The sequence below is a fragment of the Triticum dicoccoides genome, chromosome 7B, assembly GCF_002162155.2.
Source record: "Triticum dicoccoides isolate Atlit2015 ecotype Zavitan chromosome 7B, WEW_v2.0, whole genome shotgun sequence".
NCBI lineage: Eukaryota > Viridiplantae > Streptophyta > Magnoliopsida > Poales > Poaceae > Triticum > Triticum dicoccoides.
The window spans coordinates 657,627,056-657,641,514 of NC_041393.1; the positions used below are offsets into that span (position 1 = coordinate 657,627,056).

Sequence of the window (14,459 nt, forward strand, 5' to 3'; positions counted from 1 at the left end):
ATGATGTGGCAGGACCCGTTCACCAAGATTCGTATAAGCTATCGGATAGTAAATGGAGAGTTCGCTCGGATGCATAAAAAAGTGACATCAGATTTATAGTTTTTTAAAAGTTTTGAGAATATACCATGGTTTTTTAGAGACCACGATTTTGAATACTTTCATGTGTTTGGAGCAAATAAAAAATGAAGGTTTCATAAACTGTAGTATTCCTGGAACTGTAAACTGTGGTTTTTCCGCTGCATTTGAAAAAGTGGTCCTGGACTCTTTTTAAAACTAGATAATTCCCCGCGCGTTGCTGCGGAAAATATTGCCTACAATTGTGTTTTTACACGGCACACTAACTCCCTTAAAAGGACCAAAATGAATAAATGATTTTGCTTGGTCAAAAATACTTATACTGTTCAAAGTTTGAACAACAGAGGAGAATCAAATTAGAGGATTATAATGGAAATTTAGCAGCAGAACCAAAGGTTCTTGGCTTCGATACATGCCTCCATCTCGGCTTATTCTGCAAGTGGAAAAAACTTTCAAGTTACAACTGAAACATCACCACCTAGCTATAACCCCAAGTTTGAACTCTCACTTGCATTTACATTGATTCATCCCTCAACAGGAGGTAAACATATACCATTAGTCTTCAAATCATAAGGCTTCATCTTCTAAACATTCCTTGAAATTATTAGAGAAATAGGGATATAAAAAAAACATCATCTGATACAGTGTGTATAGGCATGGAGGGACAAAATGTGTCCACCTTCCTTCACTTTCCTCATAGTAGAGAACAATATAAGGAGGAGAGTTAGCAGATATTAACACATGAAAAACACTCAAAGGCAACTTCATAGTAGAAAACACTATAAGGATTGCGAGTTAGTAGCGGTGTGCATACACTTTGATGTAATGCCTGATATTAACACATGAAAAACAGCAAAAGGCAACTGTAAGTAACCTGTAAACGTCAAGGTACTGATATTATTCAGAGAAGATAGATTAATGTTGCATCATCACTAATTAGTACATGAACGACAAAAAAGATTATGGATGTCATATCAAAGTAAACTTCTGTACTATTGTAAAGTAACTTCATCAGACATTTTCAACAATACCCAATAGTAAGATATGTGCACATGTGGTCCTGAAACAGGAATAGAATAACATCAGTTGCATCACTTGGAGACGATAGCACTGCCTTCCTCAATGGTTCAGCGACATGGTTGATAAAATTCAGGGTCTTGCGCCAACAAAATGTATTAGAGAAAATTAGATGAACTGGTCGCATTTTTTCACACCTTAATTTGTTTGGAAGGGCGGAGGGTGGGTCTCTGGGTAGTTACACAATTATCTTTCTGCAGATCATGATGTACATGTGGGGGAACCCCTCGACACACCAGTGCCCCGTATCTTGATCAAGCCCACAGCCTGGCCGGCTGCTGCTATCGCTGGCCGCCGTGTGCTATGGGCGTTTATCAGATGGCAAGAGTGCTGTAGGAGAGAAATAGTTCCATGTATTAGGCATTGCTTTGACAGATAATTACATGGGAGTGCGGGCATGACGCCCATCAGATCTGCCTGCACCTTTCTCATACATTTGCCAAAACTCAAAAGAAGAAATTGCCAAATCGTACCTCTAATTAAGCAAACAGAGTAAATTGCAAAAAACCACCACATTTGTGGACTCTAATTCAAAAAACCACCACGTTTCGCTTTTTTTGCAAAAGACATCCGGTATTCAGTAATCTTTTTTCAAAAAACCCTGATCGCTCGACTAAGCGCTCTCTGACACCGAATCTCACAAGGCAGGGCCCGCTTTATGTGATGACTGCAACACAAATTAACGCCGTTTGCTCAAAACGTTAGTTGGACATGTGCCCGGTCAGCTAGATCTTCTTCCCATCGACGCAACAAATCCGGCGAGATGTAACCCGGCGTGGTCTCCTTGGTGGCGGGCGACTCCGTCGGCCACCCTCCTGCGCTCGCGTCCACTTGCTTGGACACAGTGAGGTGGAGGCCACACCGTTCGGGGCGGCTGCAGCACCACTACGGCGAGATCCTCGGGCGGCCAGAGCACCACCGAGCTCGCCGACGAGCAGCAGCGGTGCGCGACGGTGTTCGGCGCGAGGGGCTCGGGGAGAAGGGGAAATAGCACCGGAGCTCACCTTGGGCATGGAGGCGAGGTAGGGAGAGGCACGGAGGCGTCATCCGTGCAACGGCGACTGACAGCCAGAGAACGGGCTCACGAGGAGACAGATGGAAGATGAGGGGAAACCTGGGGTGCGAATCCGAAGCGTGGTCGTGCGCATCTTCATAGGCGCCGCTGGGAAGCGAGGGAGTCGCAGGGAGGACGCAGGGTTCATCATGGCCGGAGATCAGGGCCGGTGGCCGACGGACATGGTCGGGAAAGAAAGGATGTGAGCGTCAGCTTGTGGGCTTCGAGCCGCCATTCATTCTACGAAGAGGTCAAGCGCGAGTAGGCGGGGCTTTTCGACAAGGTGGCTATCACAGGGATGGCCGTTGGCCGCGGCGGCGACGACGGCAGCGCTGAGCGCGAGCCTGGAGCTTCGTGCGTGCGCGCGACGAGCACTCTCCAGTGGATTTGGTGCGCGCGAGGAGCACGCTCCAGCTCGGGTGCTGCGGGAGGGCACGACAACTGTCATGGGACGTTGCAGCTCGGGCGTGTGCGACCTCGGCGACGGCCATGGCGGGGCGCAGCTCGGGCGTTTGACTCGTCGCGCGTCAGGCGGCGTCAGGGCATGGCGTGGTGCAGCTCGGCGTGGGTGACCTGGGCGACGGCCATGGCGCACGCAACAGCCGTGTCGGGGCTTGGGCACTGTTGAGATGTATATTGCATGTGTGTTTCTTGTACAACAAGTCTACCTCCTTCCTTGTATAGTTGAGGTCTAGACTCCCTTTGTACCTATATATATATACGTGCATACGCATCCGATGAATATATCGTGAGTTGCACCAATCCTCTACATGGTATCAGCCTAACTAGGTCCTCCCGCGCCGCAACCCTAGCTGCTCCCGCGCGATCCCTCCTCCCGCCGCCGATCTCGCTGCTGCTGCGTCTTCACGCGCCCCCCAGATCGCCGCTACCTCGCTTCCGCCTCTGCATCTCACGCTCGCCTCCCAGCCGCGAGTCGCTAGCTTCCCAGCCATGAGCCGCTCGCCTCCCTGCCGCGTAGTCGCTCGCCTACCTGCATCGCCTCGCTCCCTCCCAGCTCCACGTCACCAAACCCTAACCTCCCGTCGCCATGTCGCACTCGACCCGCTCTGCCCGCAGCAACCCCTTCGCGTCCTCCGCTGAGGCCGGTTCTCTCCCCAACCCGGCTTACATCCGCGATGTCCCAATCTTCGACCGCGTTCCGATCAAGCTATCCCACACGGAGGCCAACTTCTATGCATGGAAAACCTACTTTAACCTCCTCTTCCGTGAGTACAACCTCCGTGACCACATCGACGGCACCACCAACTTCCTCGCCATGCGTCGCGATGAGGATTGGATGGCGGTTGACGCCACCATCATCCGGTGGCTCTTCCTCACCGTGTCCAAGGACATCTTTCACACCGTTGTTCGCGACGGTGATGATGCCTACACGGTATGGACGAAGATCATCGGCCTCTTCACCGACAACAAGCTCCAACGGATCGTCTTCTTGCAGCAGGAGTTTTTGGTTGCCACCAAAACGACTCCTCCATCGACGCGTACTGCATGCGCCTCAAGACTCTCTCTGACGAGCTCCATGACGTCGGCTTCAAGGTTGGGGACGAGCTTCTCCTCTCCACCCTCACCGCCGGCCTCAACGAAGATCTCGGTAACGCTGCGTCCAATCTTACTCTTATGGCTAACCCTACTTATGAACGGGCGGTCGCCTATCTACGCCTTGAGGAGCGCCGTCTGAAGAACCTGCGGGCTCGCGCGGTCCATACCGCCTTCGCCGCTGGCTATTCCTCCGGCGGGTCTACATCAGCACCTCCCGCCGGGGGCCACGGCGCCTCGCTGCCCCCGTAGCCCCGCCCGCCCGTGCCGCCAGCACCCACTGGTGCGGCTGGCTACGGCGCCCCCTACGGCGCTCTCCTGCCTCGTCCTCCGGCGCCGGTACCCCCGCCTCAACAACAGCAGCAGAACCAGGGCGACCGGCGCGGCCGTGGTGGGCGCCGTGGTCGTGGCAACCGCTCCAACAACGGCGGCGGTCAGCCGTGCAACGGCGATCAGCAGCAGCAGCTCCCTTCACCGCCTTGGAGTACCGGCCACAATCCCTGGACCGGGGTTGTGCATGCTTACACGATGCCGGTTCCCCGCGCTCCACTCCCGGGTCTTCTCGGGCCTCGACCAGTGACGCACCAGGCCTTCTACGCCGCTCCTCAGCCCGGCGCCGCTGCACCACCGCCTCCCCCCTACCCTACATCATTCGGCTATGGCGCGCCGAACCCTAGTGGGGGGGGGGGTGACGGGGTTCACTGGCTACCCCACTCGGCCGGTCTCATATGACCCGGCCCTGCTCTCGGCGCTGCAGTACACGCCGCAGCCCGGCTCCTACACCGGCGGTGGCGATTGGTTCATGGACACCGGTGCATCATCTCATATGGCAGCCTACCCGGGTAACCTTTCCTCCGCATCTCCCGTTCACACTTCTTCCCGTATCATCGTCGGTAACGGCGCTGGTCTCCCCATTACTCATGTTGGTTCTACTCCTTTTCCTTCCCTGTCTAGACCATTATCTCTTAATAATGTGCTCGTGTCTCCCCAACTTATTCAGAATTTAGTCGCTGCTCGTAATCTTTCCCGTGATAATTCTGTAACTGTCAAATTTGACGAAGTTGGTTTCTCTGTTAAGGACGCCCGTACCCGGATGGTTCTTCACCGATGTGACAGTCCCGGCGACATGTACCATGTCCAGTCTTCATCGTCTTCACGTGCTGGACCTCTCGCTCTTTCCACCGGCGTCGATCTTTGGCATGCCCGTCTTGGCCACCCTAGCTCCACCGCACTTTGTCAAATAGTTAAGGATTTTTCTTTTTCATGTAATAAAGCGGATGCTCATTCTTGTCAAGCATGCCGCATGGGCAAACATGTTAGACTCCCGTTTAGTTCCTCATCGACAATTGCATCTTTTCCTTTTGAATTAATTCATAGCGATGTATGAACATCACCTATCACAAGTAATTCTGGTTTTCTATATTACCTTGTTATTCTTGATGACTACTCTCACTTTGTGTGGACTTTTCTGCTTCGTAGGAAATCCGACGTTCCTGCTACTCTTCTCGCCTTTTATTCCTATGTGTCTACACAATTTGGTCGTCCCATACATGCTCTTCAAACTGACAACGGGAAGGAATTCGACAACATCACCATCCGCATGCTTCTCTCCAACCACGGCACTATTTTCCGGTTAACTTGTCCATATACCTCCCAACAGAATGGCCGGGCAGAACGAGTTCTTTGCACTCTTAATGATTGTGTCCGCACTCTTTTGTTCCACGCCTACATGCCACCCCGGTTTTGGCCGGATGCACTTGCCACCGCCACACTTCTTGTTAACCTTCGCCCTTGTCGTGTCCGTTGGAGTTATACACCTCATCATCTTCTCTTCGGTTCCCCTCCGTCCTATGATGGTCTCCGGATTTTTGGTTGCCTCTGTTATCCTAGTGTCGCCGCCACCGCCCCTCATAAACTTGCTCCTCGTTCCTTGCCTTGTGCCTTTCTTGGTTACCCGGCTAACACTAAAGGCTACCGATGTTATGATCTGGTGTCTCACCGTGTCATCACCTCCCGGCATGTTTACTTCGACGAGCTTTGTTTTCCTTTTGCACAGGAACAGTTGATGGCACCACCTGCAGGAGATGATCCCGCCTTGCCTGTATCTTCTCGCCGCCGCGCTGCACTGAGCCCTGCACTGCCGGCCTTGCCAGCTCCCTTGCATGGCGCGCTGGACACGCCAGCTTCGCTGGGCTCGTCGGCCTCGCTGGCCTCTTCGCCGGGCACCCCAACCACGCCGGCCTCTTCGCCAGGCACCCCGGTCACGCCGGCCTCTTCGTCAGGCTCGCCCGGCACCCCGGCTCCTTCACCGACTACGCCGGGCCCCCTGGCCTCATCGGCTGTTTTGCCGGGTTCGCCGGCCTCTTCACCAGCATCCTCACCGAGGCAGACGCCCGGCGCGTCATCTTCTAGCGCCGCGCCTGGGTCGCCCTCGGCTCCTGCAGCCCCGGCTGCTGTCTTACAGCCCGCCGGCCTGACTACCCATGCACGCATGGGGGTTCATCGGCCGAGTCTTCGTTACTCCGCCGACGAGTATGCTTGCCCTGCCTCCACGGTGTCGCTATCGCCTCTTCCGACCTCCGCTCGTATGGCTCTTCGTGATCCACTTTGGTACGCAGCGATGAAGGAGGAATTTGAGGCCTTGCAGCGCAACGCGACTTGGCAGCTTGTTCCCCGTCCCCGGCACGCCAACATCATTACCGGGAAGTGGGTGTTCAAGCACAAGTTTCACCCCGATGGCACACTCGACCGCTATAAAGCTCGTTGGGTGGTCCGAGGCTTCCGACAGCATGATGGTATTGATTTCACGGATACATTCGCCCCGGTTGTCAAGCCCGGGACGATTCGCATTGTCCTTCAGCTAGCAGTATCTCGTGCCTGGCCGGTGCATCAAATGGATGTCTCCAACGCATTCCTCCATGGACATCTCGAGGAACAGGTGTATTGTCAGCAGCCGACAGGATTCGTCGATGACACTCGTCCGGAGCATGTTTGCCTGCTGTCCCATTCCTTATACGGGCTCAAGCAGGCTCCCCGCGCTTGGTACCAGCGCATCGCAGCGTTTCTATGTCAGCTCGGCTTCCGCTCCACACGCTCCGATGCTTCGCTGTTCATATACCGACACGGTGATGCTACTGCCTACCTGCCCCTTTATGTCGATGATATCATCATGACAGCTTGCTCTAGTGCTCTTCTTCGACAGCTGACCGATCGTCTTCGCGCTGAGTTTGCCATTAAGGACTTGGGTCCTCTGCACTACTTCCTCGGCATCGAGGTTCTTCGCCGTCCGGATGGCTTCTTTCTTCATCAGCGGAAGTATGCTCATGAGCTTCTTGATCGCGCTGGGATGCTTAATTGCAAACCCGCGACTACACCTGTCGACACGAAGGCCAAGCTCTCCTCCATAGACGGCGTCCCTGCTCCGGATGCTCCGTTCTACCGGTCTATTGTGGGCGCTCTTCAGTATCTCACGCTGACACGACCGGAGCTCCAGTATGCTGTCCAGCAGGTCTGCTTACACATGCATGCTCCTCGTGATGCTCACTGGACCGCGGTCAAACGGGTTCTCCGTTACATCCGCGGCACTATGGATCTCGGATTGACTCTTCATGCTTCTCCTGCTATGGACATCACCACATACTCTGATGCTGACTGGGCGGGCTGCCCCGACACGCGACGTTCCACCTCTGGGTACTGTGTTTATCTTGGACCGTCCTTGATCTCCTGGTCGTCTAAACGGCAGCCCACTGTTTCTCGCTCCAGCATTGAGGCCGAGTATCGAGCGGTGGCTAATGTTGTTGCAGAGTGCTCCTGGCTTCGTCAACTTCTTCATGAGCTCTCTTGTCCTGTTGACAAGGCCACGATTGTTTACTGTGACAACGTCTCCGCGGTTTATCTCTCCGCCAACCCGGTTCATCATCGTCGCACCAAGCATATTGAGCTGGATATTCATTTTGTTCGGGAACAGGTAGCTCTTCGTCATGTCCGAGTTCTCCACGTGCCTACTTCCCAACAATTTGCGGACATCATGACCAAGGGATTGTCTACGGCGCCTTTCGAGGAGTTTCGATCCAGTCTTTGCGTCGGTCGTAGCGACGCTTCGACTGCGGGGGGGTGTTGAGATGTATATTGCATGTGTGTTTCTTGTACAAGAAGTCTACCTCCTTCCTTGTATAGTTGAGGTCTAGACTCCCTTTGTACCTATATATATACGTGCATACGCACCCGATGAATATATCGTGAGTTGCACCAATCCTCTACAGGCACAATGGCGGCGGCTGGCTGTACGCCCACAAACTGCTCGATCAAATGCATAGGAGGAAACGGAAGCAAAGAAGGTGACAGGTGGGCCCTACCTGTCATTTGACAGGCTAAACAAACGGTGGGAGAATTTGATGCCACGTCAACCTGACCGGTGGTACCCACTCATCAGTTTCTGTGTCAAACTGCTCTTATTGACTCATTAGCATTTTTTGCAAACTGTCAGCACAATATCAGATGTTTTTTGCAAAAAAAAAAACATGGTGGTTTTTTGATTTAGGGTCCACAAATGTGATGGTTTTTTGCAATTTACTCAAGCAAACAAGGTTGATCTCGCCATGGACGTCGAACTGCAATCAGTTTATTGGGCAACCAAATTTAGGTCGCTTGTTGGCACTCTATCCACTTGATTTGGTACATGCTGATCCGCCATGGACGTCGAACTGCAATCAGTTTATTGGACAAACCAAATTTAGGTCGCTTGTTGACGACTCTACCCGCTTGACATTGGTACCTGCTGATCTGCAGCGGCAGTGCGGCTAGTCCAGATCCGATAACCATGAAATCGAGGAGAGGGTCGGTGAAAGTTGGAATGGGAGGAGAGGATCGGGATGGGAGGAGACAGATGGGATACGTAGCCAGGAAAGGGAAGAACAAACGTCATGAAGAGAAGGGGGAAAGATTGGGCTGTGGGCGTTGCTTGGAATTTGGTGGGGAAAGGAAAAACGTGCGTACTCATGTAGAGAGGACCGGTCCTATCCCATTCTGTTCGCTGGTCAAGCGGTAACAGATGTTGATCTGGCAGGGCTGCTGTTGTGGTTGGGCCCATCTGTAAGCCGGTAATAAAATGTTGACGTGGCAGGTTTGCTGAGGTGGATAGACTGCATGTCAAGAGAAATAAAATAATGGGGATGAACTATTTAGGTATTATAGATAAAACAAGAGAAAACTTCGGGCAGAGAGAGAGAGAATATGTAGGTCAAGATAAGAACTGATGTGATCGCGGCCTTTGATTTTTGACTATATAAAAGTATGGTAACGAGTTGTACTAATATATATCCTGATTATTAGTTGTTTTGGTAGATTAGTTTGTGTTTCATCGGTCCCTCGGGTCCATCTGGCAACCTGCGACTCCTCCGTCGTCTCTGCAACCATACGAAAGGTATGGAGCACACTCGTATGCAGTATCTAAGTCGGTGTTTACATGTCTTGTAACTTGATCTTTGTTTTGTTTCGTCGCAAAAAAAACTTGATTTTTGTTATATAAATGAGACACATATTTATACCATGAAAAAAGAGAGATATGTTGTGTGCAAGTGGTTGGGAAGCTTGCTCTGGTTTCTGTTTTTTTTTTCTTCTTCTGAAAAAACTAGCTGTCCACGGTGTATGGTTTGCACGATGAGCTGGATAGCATCTGAGTAAAATAGTTGTTTAACCAGGCTAAACCTTCCAAAAGAACTATAGTATTCGGAAGAAACCTTCGTGATGTTTCGGCCCACTTAGAACCTGCCATGTCATTGCCGTCTACCAGTCTCGATCCAAAATTCACAGAATCAGTATGACAGTTGTTGCTTCAACTACTTGTGCTCCATCACGTCAAGGGAAAAAACTACGTGCCACGCGCTGTAACATCATCCTGTTAAGAGTTTCCTTGTTTCTCAAGAATCTCACATGGATCCGAGACAGAAAAAAAAAATCTGAAGTGAGAGCGTGGATAGGTGGAACTGGAATAACAGCGAGTGGCTACCACACTCCCCATGATCCATATGTATAACTAACACGGGAAAGTAGGGTTGTGTAGGAAGAAAGAAGGTTAACGTACGTGCTGGCATGTGCGCTTACGGGAACAGCTAGCGAATAGTACATGGAAGTTGGCAAGTTGCGTGTTCCTTGCACAAGCCAGTTCTCTTCAACCCGGATACATTTCTCGTCTCCTAGCTGGAACTGAAATAAAGTAGGGCAAGAAGGCTCTGGTTTCGTCTCCTCGGTCGAAGACTTGTAGGGTGGCGGGCATGTGGTAGGTGCGCACGATCGGCACATATATCCGGCGCATGTGGCAGCTTGTTTATTCCCTCGTTTCCTGTGCCATATCATATGCACGGCGAGGTTGGTTGAACGTTGTAAAACAAGTGGTTTACGTCGCGTGAGCGGCGAGAACAAACGTGTGGCACAGTGCGGGGATTGTTGATGAGAAGACGGAGGTTGCCGCGTGTGCATGCATGTGTGTTCTTTGTTATTGTTAAGAGGATAAACGGGATTCTCGCGAGTCAAAGTACCTACATGGGGATCGGTTGGGTAGGAGTAGGACGACGGCCTAGCCGACACTCTCCGTGATTACCTTTTCGACCCCTTTGTTCTTTACGCATGCATGATCGCGACGTTGCAACACTCCCTTGATAGCTTCCGCTCTGGTTCTTATTAGTAGCCTTGTCTTGTTCAGTGTCTGATATATGATGAAATGTACCGTTCAAATCAATCGATAATATCCGAAGGGTCGGTATATATTCCTATATATCATTTCCACATGCATACAGAAGGGAAGGTTCGAGACAGATCATTCGTGTTTGGATGGTTGCAGGCATTATCGATAATTGGATCCATCATCGATGTGTAGTGGTCAAGTGGTGTTCTGGTGTGTAGTGTACTGATATGTATATATTGCATCTTCGTGTAACCAGATCAGCAATACCCCGTGCAGATAGTATTATTTATATACCCACAGGATCACATTTTCAAAGTCGCTGGTAGTACATGGTTTACCAGAATGAAATAACAATCGTTGGTACATTCCTGTTGGGCTCTCATTATCGGTGGCTCGGTGCTGTGCTCAATCATGCATATGAAACGTTCCTTCGAATAAAAATAGGTGCGGAAAACCACGCATCAACCGTTAGAAAACTAGCCGAAGCCGCCGTTATATACCCCCCGTCGAACCTTGAGCCCAGCACCACACCATCTCACGAAGCAACTACCTAAGCTAAGCCTAGCCAAAGCTTCTCTAGCTTCGGTAGTCCAGGAAACATGAGGCTCGCAGTGGTTCTCCTGTGTGCCCTGGTGGCCGTCCAGGTCGCGCTCCTCGCCGCGCCGGCGGATGCCGGCGAGCTGGTGGTCGGGTACTACGACAAGAAGTGCAGGGGCGTGGAGAACGTCGTCCAGTGGCATGTCAGGAGGGCGCTCAAGACCAACCGCCGCGCCGGTGCCGCCCTCGTCCGCCTCCTCTTCCACGATTGCTTCGTCAGGGTACGTACATTTCGTGCATGGAGCTTATGTGGTCGACATACGTGTCAATAAAATTAACGTGCGGAGCGCAAATTTAGTTTACAAGCACGCCAAGTTCCTGGCAAAAATGAACCGAGACGGATTAGCAATGCTCGCCAACTGAACTTGTCATACTCGCGAACAAAAATGTCGTGAGAAATGTTCATTTTGCCACGACTAAAAATATGACCTTCACTGGATAGTTAGGTCCATATTGCATAATATAACGATGACATGCATGCATGCAGGGTTGCGATGCCTCCGTCCTCCTTGACGCGTCCCCCGAGAACCCTCACCCGGAGAAGGAGGCGCCGGTGAACATCGGGCTGGCGGCCTTCGACCTCCTGGAGGAGATCAAGGCGGCCGTGGAGGACAGGTGCCCCGGCGTGGTGTCCTGCTCCGACATCCTCATCTACGCGGCCCGGGACGCGGCCCACGCCCTCAGCAACGGGAACATCCACTTCGACGTCCCCGCCGGGCGCCTCGACGGCCTGGTCTCCTCGGCCGCCGAGGCCCAGGCGGAGCTCCCGGACTCCACCTTCACCGTGCAGCAGCTCATCGACAACTTCGCACGCAAGGACTTCGACGTGGAGGAGCTCGTCATCCTGTCCGGCGCGCACTCCATCGGCGTCGGCCACTGCTCCTCCTTCACCGGCCGCCTCACCGCGCCCCCGGAGCAGATCAACCCGGCCTACCGCAACCTGCTCAACCACAAGTGCCACCAGGGCACCAACCCGGCCGTCGTCAACAACGTCCGCGACGAGGACTACGAGACCGTCGCCAGGTTCATGCCCGGGTTCACCAGCCGGGTGCGCAAGATCAGCGACTTCCTCGACAACACCTTCTACCACAACAACCTTGCCAGGATCGTCAGCTTCAACTCCGACTGGCAGCTCATGACCCACACCGAAGCCAGGGGCCACGTCCACGAGTACGCTGACAATGCCACGCTCTGGGACGGGGACTTCGCCGACTCCCTGCTCAAGCTCAGCAAGCTGTCCATGCCCGCCGGGAGCAAGGGCGGCATCAGGAAGAAGTGCAGCATCGCCACCCACCCTCTCTACTAAACAAGTCGTATGCATGCGTGAACAAGGTCGATCCAACAAACTGAAGAAACTTTGCCCCTGGCGGTGTGCAGATTTCTTCAATAATCATGTGTTTTTTCTGGTTCAATCCATTCTTTTGATTCCCATTGGTTGTGTATTTTATTTACGACAACATATATGTATCACGGTAATTAATAAAATTAAGGTCCTGGCAAATGACAATGTATTACAAATGACCTTTCAAGAAAAATGTATTACAAATGATTATAGATATCAACGTGGTTGGTGAGTCGTGACGCTACAAGCATAAAGGGTAGACCGTGAACTCAAAGCTCACATGAGCGAGCATGCACCTACCCGAGAAATCCTACCAACCAGATGATGACTGGTTTATTTGGCTTAATCAAAGTTCATACTATTGAATTATAGATGGGCCATGGCCCCATCTACATCTATACCTTCTATACCTACTAATAAAATAAATAGGTATTTTTGGTCCGTCATGCTATTTTGCACAAAATCCCCTTAAATTTTTGATAATAAACTCATAGTACATATTAATCGATTTTTAAAAAATACATAGCTTTTAAACCCTAACTCCAAATTTACATGTTATATATGAAATTTGATTAGAAAAATATGTAGAATCTGAATATGATATTATTTTTAACTGTTGGCCATTTAAAAAAATGCTATTTACGATGAAACCTTAATGAATAGAGCATGATCGGTCTTTCCTTTATACCGGTGCCACTCCGAATTGAAAATGAACACTTCGGCAAAACCAAGATGGGGAACAAAAATAATATCTATAACCACGCATGCACGCCTCGTCAAAAACTTCACAGAAGAAAATAGGTTTATCATCCTATGCCGAAAGGGAGACGTCTTAAGATTGACAACACTCAAATGTGTTGTGATGGTGTGAACACTGAGGCCAGTGTCGACAAGAGTGGGAAGAAGGATAAATAGAAACACAGATGAGATGCCATATGTTGAAATAAAGGACATGGACCTACGAATTCATGGCTATTAGATTAATGAGTGTTTTTTCACCCGTTGCAATGCACGAGCTCATTTGGATCGTATACCGAGAGGGAAATGTCTTAAGATTGAGAACATTCAAATGTGTTGTGTTGATGTCAACACTGAGACAGCGTCCACGAGAGTGAGAAGAAAGAGAAATAGAAACACAGATGGGATGCCATCACTAGTGCAGAACCGGGCTTTAGTGCCGGTTCGTGACGGCCTTTAGTGCCGGTTGGCGAACCGGCACTAAAGAGTGGGGACTAAAGCCCCCCCCCCCCCTTTAGTACCGGTTCGTCACGAACCGGCACTAAAGTGCAAACACGTGGCACGAGCCAGGCCCATGTGCGTGTAGGACATTAGTACCGGTTGGTAACACCAACCGGTACTAAATGTTTGGGTGTTTTTTTTTAATTTTTGCTTTAATTTTGTGTTTTCAATTTGGCTTTATTTTCCATTTAATTCTTTTTTGTTTGCTGGTATTTCAGGATACTACAAATTGTACACGTTATGCATATATATTAAATAGATTTTCTCGTACGTAGAACCGCATATATATATATATATATATATATATATATAATATATATCATCGAATGTCTCACAGCCAACACCATTAACTATTCACACATATACACATATATATACATATACAATTTCTACTACATGTTGCCTTGGTGCCTTCGGAGTACGATGACAAGTGGTTCATGGGGCGGTAGCGGGTAAAAGTATTCTCCTTTCGGATCTATGACCTGGTCGAGCAAAAATCCGGCTATTTCCTCTTAAAGTGCTTGTATGCGGTCCGATGGTAGGAGCTTATCCCGCACCGATCTGAACTATTAAGAAGGAGATCAATATGCATGTGTGTTAGTTGTGTGACTAGATATCGATAATGGTGTGAATAGTGTTCTGACAAAAACGTACCCAGTCCTGTCTATCAGATCTGCTCCTTTCGCACGTCATTATGCGAATGTTCTCGCAAACGTAGTATGCACACTGATTATTCCCTTTCGCCTGCCTCAGGGCCTTTATGAGAATGGAATTGAATCAGATAATGATTAATCAAGCATAATAATTAATTAATGATATTGAAACAAGAATTAAAGAGA

The 14,459-nt window shown here is 50.5% G+C and overlaps 1 protein-coding gene across 1 annotated transcript; it reads left to right on the forward strand.

Annotated features, from left to right (window-relative positions):
- The first annotated feature begins 10,972 nt into the window (after positions 1-10,972).
- On the forward strand, positions 10,973-12,557 carry LOC119340613 (peroxidase 2-like). Its single transcript, XM_037612533.1, has 2 exons — positions 10,973-11,260; positions 11,527-12,557. Exons 1-2 carry the CDS (start codon positions 11,042-11,044, stop codon positions 12,343-12,345), a joined length of 1,038 nt encoding a protein of 345 aa, XP_037468430.1. The 5' UTR covers positions 10,973-11,041; the 3' UTR covers positions 12,346-12,557.
- The last annotated feature ends 1,902 nt before the right edge of the window (positions 12,558-14,459 follow it).

Excerpts from the sequence above, each read along its gene's own strand:
- LOC119340613 (XM_037612533.1), top strand. The coding sequence starts at position 11,042 with ATGAGGCTCGCAGTGGTTCTCCTGTGTGCCCTGGTGGCCGTCCAGGTC. Across the intron at positions 11,261-11,526 it reads TCCACGATTGCTTCGTCAGG|GGTTGCGATGCCTCCGTCCT; the intron begins GTACGTACATTT and ends GCATGCATGCAG.